We start from the raw sequence: 7,848 nt of genomic DNA, 5'->3' as shown, positions 1-7,848 counted from the left end.
GAGAGCAAGCACAATGCTGTCTTCGGAACCCCTTACCGGGTGCAGAACGTCCTGCTGAAGCATCAGAAAAACGTCCTGTGCCGACACATCTGGACGAAATCCGAACATGTTTGGGGGAAAAAGATTGTTGCTTTCTATGTAGCGCGATAACCGGGTCTGTATCACCTTTTCAAAGAGCTTTCCGGCACACGATGTTAGCGATATAGGTCGTAGGTTTCGAATATCTCGGGGCTTCCCCGGTTTTGGAATAAGGATGATTTTTGCTTCCCTCCATTCAGCAGGTAGTTCTCCCTGATCCACCCATACATTCTCGTTGAAGTATTCAGTTAACTGCTCTATGGTTTCGTCGCTCAAGTTTCGAATCATGGCGTTAGTAATCTGATCGGGCCCTGGCGCCGTGTTTCTTTTGAAGGACTGCGCCGCGGCATAAACCTCCGCCGTAGTTATCGGTGCGTCCAGATTGGGTTGTTCCGGCCCCGTATAGTTACCGCATCGGCTCGCCTCTTTGGAATTCGTACCTATATAAATATGCTTTAAGTAATCAATGAGTTCCTCGTCGTTGCCCTTGAATTCATTCTCCAGTAGCTTGAGTGTCATGTGCGCTGCCGTCTTGGTTCCCCCGGGATTCATCATGCTGCGGAGAATGTGCCATGTCTTTTTGGTACTGAGGGTCCCCCTAAAGGAATCGCAGAGCTGGCGCCAGTTACCGTCGCTTAATGCCTGCGCGTACGTGTTCGCCTCCTGAGCTAACTGAGCAATGCGGATTTTAAGCTTCCTGTTTAACCTCTGCCTTTTCCATCTCTTGGTGAGGCTACGGCGGGCCTCCCATGAATGTAGCAGGTGCCTGTCCACTACCGGGGTGTCTCGCGTTATGTCTACAACCTTCGTCACACCCGCCAGCGTGTTGAGAAGCTGCTGCGCCCAGATTCCGACGTTCGTTATCGGACCTGTGCTACCCTGGCGATCGCGATATTTCTTCCAATCTGTCAGTGTGGCCTGCCCAACCTTGCGTCTTATACGGGACGAGTTTACCGAAAGGCTGAGGATATAGTGGTCACTTCCAAGGTTGTCCCCTAGATTTATCCACGTTATCTCATCCGCTTGGTTCGTAAAGGTTAAGTCCGGCGAGGTATCTTTCGAGACGCTATTACCGATTCTGGTGGGTTCATCAAGACGAGTTAACAGGGTTAAATCGTACCTCTCCGTCAAATCCAGAGAATATATTCAAACCATTACGAAAAACCATTACGTCAAACCATTACGAGAATATAGCATTTTCCGGGATTCTGAATGAATGTGCTGCAGTCCAAATTCGGGAAAAGTTACATAACTTATTTCCATTTCATTCCAACCTGCCCTGCATAGGTAGTCGTTGACGAAAGCGCATATTTTGTGTGCAGAACGAGGCTATAAGTGACCGTGAGTTTTTGCAGAAAATTACCGCTTGGTCATGGCTGCATCACTGCAAAAATGCATATCATGGCCATTGCGTTGCTGAGCAGTGGTCTCTAAAAAGCGAACACTTTACCACTACAAAGTAATTTATTTGCAGTGCTAATTTCCTAGCACTGACACCGCGACAGCATTTTGCACTGCCTTAGAAGCGCTTGGAACTACTCCAACTTCTAAATCTCTGTTTGCGCACGCTCACAACAATGCCCGCTGACCATTGCCTCAATTTTCAGACATATACACGTTTCGGGAGAGTATTTATGATTTTAGGAACGAAGGGCTTTCCATTGCTACAGTGCATTTAACGCAGTAAAGACGGTTCTCATAAATGCATGCTCAAATCACCTATTACGGATTGCCTGCGGTCTGACGATGCCCCAGCGCAACGGGTCCCCGTGTACCCAAAACAAGCCGACCCTTTTTTCCAAGGCTACATAGAATGGGCAAACGTCAATGCGCATTTATCACAAACTGTAGCTTTTACTTCAGCAGAAATGAACGCTTCATGGAGTTCCTTGTCAACGAAAAAGGCGGCGCACCTTATCTCTTAACTTTTTTTTGTTTTCTACGCTTGTTCATAAAGGAATTAGACGTTGCCTGACCGGGTTATCCTGCTTCTGCAACGAAAGTTTCCACATAACGCATGACCATCCACTTACCTTCGGCGCTGATGACTTCGACAGCACTGCCGAAAAGGATCTCTTTATATCCGTGCCTGAAGGAGGGGCTTCGGAAGGCGTAGATGATCGGGTTGCAGGCGGAGTTCATGTAGCCAAACCAGTAACTCTGAAACAGCCATGCAATAAAAACGCGCACAGTTAGGAAGCGTAGGTGCGCCTAAACCAATGTTTTGCCATCACTGACGCGTATTGCAGATCTCTTTAAGAAGCCGAGCAATATTTTTTCACGACATCTGATTGCTGTGTTGCGCCTCTAGACTTCAAAATGTACACAGGAACACCTTATACAGAGCGCCGCGTTACAGTGTCTATGTAAGACAACGCTCATGCCTGGTGCGAAGGCAGGAACCCTACCCTACCCAGATGATTGAGCGGACCGGTTCGTCTACAGCGTGTTTGCAGCCAAACGGACCTCGCGTGACTCGCGTCTGCGGAGACTTTCTAACGTGCTTTGTTAGGCGAGGCGCCAACCGTCACGCCCTCGCATGGCCTGCCGTGGCACCCGCCTGCCCATCACATCACCTACAACAATCGATGCGCAGGCCGCGCATGCGCAGGCGCTACCGTGACATCACGGCGACCGCGACGGCTGCCGCATCGCCAGCTGCGAGTACACACCTTTGACTGTCCGCATAGATACCTTATTATTGCGATAGCAATTACATGGACACTTCAACCGGATTTTTGCCGTCGCCGTCTCCATCGCCGTGAGGTTCCCTATAGATAAAATCTTCGCCGCGCACCGTATGCCCGAGCGGAAGCGTGCGGGGACGCGCGCTATCACGGAGAGCGAACGCACTCAATCTCCCACGCGCAAGCAAGGAAGCAGGAAGCCAGCGCCGGAGGGAGCGGGGGGGGGGGGGGGGGGGGGGGGGCGCACTTCTACTCTGCCAACAACCACTCTCGTTGCTCGCCAGCACCGTCTCTTATCTTTACACGGCTCTGACCTTTATGCCGTTGAAGCGATAGACCGCACGTACCTTCGCCCGCTGCGGCGTATGCTTGCTGCCAGCGTTTTGACAGTCGTTGTCTGCAGTCATTCAGTGTGATCTGTTCGTGTTTTTTTGTGCGCGCTCACACCACGCTTGTTCATTCAGTTAGTAATAGTCGGGCCACATTTTCCAACGCACGCTACACAGTAATGCTGCCTGGATCGGCAGTGCAGCCCTACAGGTGTGTCCCTTCTCACGCGCTGCCCACGGGAAGCGCTTCTCATCAACACCACCGTTTCACACTCGCCTTCTCGTGGTCATCGATTCTCTCTTCATGTCGGTCTACTTACGCCGCAGCACACCTGCTTACTTAATCAGTTCATGTTTACTACAATTCATATTGCTACCAAAGCCGCTCACCTTACTTCGTATGACATTGCTGTGTTGCTATCGCATTCATTGCTTCGCCCTTAGGGCGAAACTGTGACATTTTTTTTTTTTTTTTTTACTTCGGGCACGCCAGAAACAGGCAAAGGCTCTTTCTGTCGCAGCAACATTGGCGTAGAAGTTCCCCGCTCATTGTTCTGGGCAACGAAGAGGAGGAGGAGCAATAACTTTATCGAAAGGGGTGGGGGTGATAGGTTACGAGCTCGAGGGGTGGCGCCCCAAGTCCAGGGCTCCACTGGCTTCTGCCGCCTGCCTTACGTGACCCAGAAGAGCTAGCTGCACCTCGGGGTCAGAGATGGCGAGTTGTGCCAAAGTGTTCAATAGTTCAAATTTACCTAAAAAGGTATTTAAATTCGATGGTCTTTTTTTGGCAACCCCACGAAATGTGATACAGCGATGGCCAGCCGCCACACCACGGACAGGCGTGCCCATACGGCGTTGGAAATTTTTTTTTTTTTAGTATTTGTAGGTTTGGATTGTGAAACGACGTTCCACGCTCGTTGAAAGTCGGGAACCGGAAAAACGCAGCGTTCACGTGGCACGTTTGAAAGCAACGAACGCAACCTACATGCACTGAAATGTAGTGCAACAAAATGTACCGCAGCATTCAAACTCATCGTTATATAAGAGTTCAGCGAAACTTCAGTGATGCCAGAACGCTGCGCTACGGGGAAGCCGACGTAATGAGATCAGACAACAACGGCGAAACACCGGAAGTCTTAAACTTATGTTTACATGTGGGGATGTTGGACATGGCGTAATTTTGTAAATCGTTCACTTAGTGAAATAATACATTGTTAGCATAGCGGACACATGTATTGCCTTTGCGAAACTACTGATATCTCGTGGTGTTTTCCCAAATCCAACCAATACACCGATGGGGGCACCATTGCGCTATCGTGTGGGCATGTAATGGCGGGATTTGAAACAGCCGCGAAGAAGCATAAGTGATATTTCCGGCGATATTGTCAATCCTTTGCTTCGTGAAGGTGAACAGTTATTGGCTGAAGCGATCACGACAACAGTATAGCATGGGGCGAAGGTAACAGAGGCGGAGTTTCGGCGTGTGTGTTACTACGCCGAGATGTCCGGCAGAGTTTGGTCGCGCTTTCGGCTTATTATAACAGACACTGAACCAACATAGCTTCCACGTGTGACGATTTTGTATTTGCTCAAACACTGGCTGAAGAGAACAGCGGGAACATATAAGCCAACCTTAACACTGAGTTGTGTATGTGACTTATTTTAATAGTATGTGAGACAGCTATGTTTTGTGTGCTCCAAATGTGTGACTACAGTTAAGAGTGCCCTAACTTTTGCATAGCATCAGTTTCACTGCCGGAGAAGTTTGTCTGCGAGTTTTGTATTTGTTGCAAGGCGCCTTTATACGACAGGACGTTATGCAATATTGTATGTTACCTGATGGTATAAAGTCGCGTTGTGCTGGTATAAGCGCTGGAACATCAACCTTCTTTTAATAAGAGGTTTCATTCAAATCGTCAAGTATTGTATATTTACGAGCAGTTTCTCGTTCGAGAAGCGTATAGGTATGAAAACGAACTTGAGAGAGAGCTGTTCCAAAGCGTTTTTCTGAGCACACGACGTTTTTTTTTTTTTTTTTTTGTGTGTGTGTGTGTGTGTGTTGTGTGTGTGTGTTGTGTGTGTTTTGTGTTTCTGTGGGTGTCTGGGTGTGTGAAGGCTTCAGTGGGCAGCACGGGCGCTTGTCTTAAACCGTTCGCAGATATTTATACAGTGATTTCTTACAGTGTAAAATCGTCCATCAAATACTAAGACTAAACATTACGAGCTGTTACCCGGCATTTAGTTTCTCTTCAATGTGCGGCATCCGTCGCAATGGTTCAACGTAGAAATGGGCCAGAAAGACTGGTAATCCGAAACTACATTAGTTTCCTCTTATTCGCAATTTTCCACGCGTAGAGTTAACACCGAAAATACCTTGAGTCAAACACCTTGAAAGCTTTCTCGCAGGAAATGTATTTTGTATGCTCCACTGGCAACACAATTGCCCATGATTTGACCGGAATATTCTGCTTTTATACCAGGTGTTTGATAACTGCAAATACTAAATTTATATTTACAAAAATGTGTATTTCATGAAAGAAAGCTTAGCAGCGACTTGCATCTTGGCAAATTTATAGGATAAGTGCCTTTGCTAGGTTAGGCATGTATTATTGTCGACAAAGTACGTGTTGAAGCAAATCAGGTTAGTGAACTTGGAAAACTACTTAATACACCTTAAACGTAGGGGTTCATGATGTTCTTCGCCTAGAAGACCTATCTTCTCTTGGAAATTCCGTAAAAGTCGTCAAAACGGACGCCAGAATTTTACTGCCACCCATAGGACGCCTCATTTTTTTTTCCAGTGCTCGCATTCAACAAATTGTTGCTGGCATTACACTTAGCTTTCACACAAGATTCGCTAGATGTATAACAGATTGCGAGATGAACCAATTAACATGAAATTGCATGCACGTAGCGAGCGTTTTAGCACATTCTTCAACTAACGCGAGCAGCATCACTTCCTGTTAGTGGCACAGGCAATGACAGGCATATAAAATTACAGATTAACATAGACGATGATTGTCAATGTAAGCGAATACCCGAACAAACGGACGAACGAATGAGCGAGTGAGCGACAATACTTCACCGACCCCTCTCCCTTCTTTTTGCCCATGCCGGCTACTACTAAGTGGTTCGTTTTCTATCAGAATAACAAAATTTCCCAGCGCGTCAGCAGCGGTTGCCATGTCCAGAGTAATAGAAGCCGAGCGTGGCCGTCTCGGCTTCTATTACTCTGGACATGGCAACCGCTGCTGACGCGCTGGGAAATTTGCCGTCTCGGCTTCTATTACCTCGAAGCGGACTTGGCTACGTTAATGATGTGTATCAAGTAACTCACCGTTGTTAATTTTATTTATCAATCACAAGTTCATCGCGCGTAACGTACTCACGAGTGCAAAGACATCGCGCGCGCCCTGCTTCGTAGGACGCCATTTTTGTTCTGACGTCCCGCCTCGCCGCAGCGGCCGCCCCCGGTTGGTTTGGCGGTTGTCATCCCGCATCCAATGCTTTCCCAGAATTCCTGAGACGATGCGCTTCTGTTGACATGCACCGCTGAAATACGCATTCTCGATCTTAAACACCCCTGTTTGGCGCTAAGATGAGATACGCCTTCGTTTACCTCGTTTAAATGAGATGCCATACGCTTCAAAGCTCATACAATACGCTTCTGTCGCATTCATGCAAACGCCGCTTGTGTGTAATTAGAAGAATGCACTTCCAGTCGCGTTCAAGAGCCTGCGGCTGCCTTCTAACAGCCGTATGTGAAGTAGAGTACTCAGCACCTCTATTTTACCAGGTAGCTTTCCCTACCTTTACACCGTCACTAAATTCACCAGTCCGTGAAAACACGCCCCACTGATTGACCCGACTCAAGCAAACGACTTGAATTATGGACGTGGTAAATGTCATGAATATCTCAGGTTATTTGGCACTGACATAATTGTGGACGGCCACAGCAACTAGAGCAGTGTTCCTCAAACTTTTCCGGTATGTGACCCCTTTTGAGTAGAATCAAACCTATCTTGGCCCTTCCCAACCTTTAAAAGCCTTCTGAAAGCTTACTTTTTTGAACGATGCAGATATATTTATATTTTCATTTATTTATAAAACATTAACCCCTGCAGGGAGAGCTACAAAAATACTTGTGAATGTTTTTCGTAACAAGGATTAATTTATTCATGCACTTTGATGAGAATGACACGCTTGCTTTCTTGATATATACGCATACAACCGAATCTGCTGAACTGAAATCCTACAAATTCGGTGAGACAGAACAGACTGCGATTGGGAGGCCGTGTTCGGTGAAGTTTTGTTTGTGCCGACCGATGGTTTAGGTCTGCGTTATATATATATATATATATATATATAGAGAGAGAGAGAGAGAGTAGAAAGAAAGAAACAGAGAGTCCGTTATATAAAGCCAACGAACAATATACCCGGTGTTCAGATTTAAGCTTTACGAATTATTTTCAAAATCGGCTGTGGCAGGCGGCATCGTTCTTATCGTTGAGATGCGTTATTCGAAGAGGCAGACATTAGTAGCCCGGGAAATCGAAACACATATTCAACTAATTAACAAAAATTGACAAATTTCACGCAGAATTGCCGTGCGACTGGCCGCTCGAGGCACTTTGCGTGTATTCGCGGGCTTCTTTCAAGCTCCAAAAAACACTTTTATGTAGCACGTATTGATCAACAGAAAGCTGTATCGGGAGTTTTTCACGTTGCTCTACAATTTTCTCATTGACACTTTG

At 46.9% G+C, this 7,848-nt stretch overlaps 1 protein-coding gene across 1 annotated transcript in view; it reads right to left on the bottom strand.

The window, feature by feature from the left end:
- Positions 1-1,448: 1,448 nt before the first annotated feature.
- The window catches only part of LOC119440210 (octopamine receptor 1), a 36,994-nt gene continuing 30,594 nt past the window's right edge, over positions 1,449-7,848 (bottom strand). The window contains exons 2-3 of the mRNA XM_049662811.1: positions 2,112-2,238; positions 1,449-1,462 (exon numbers count right to left, since the gene is read on the bottom strand). Coding sequence (XP_049518768.1) covers positions 1,449-1,462; positions 2,112-2,238 — 141 coding nt within the window. The remainder of the gene's footprint in view (positions 1,463-2,111; positions 2,239-7,848) is intronic.

The sequence above is a fragment of the Dermacentor silvarum genome, chromosome 2, assembly GCF_013339745.2.
Source record: "Dermacentor silvarum isolate Dsil-2018 chromosome 2, BIME_Dsil_1.4, whole genome shotgun sequence".
Lineage (NCBI taxonomy): Eukaryota > Metazoa > Arthropoda > Arachnida > Ixodida > Ixodidae > Dermacentor > Dermacentor silvarum.
The sequence above is the reverse complement of the archived record's forward strand: the minus strand, read 5'-3'. Positions and strand labels throughout refer to the sequence as shown.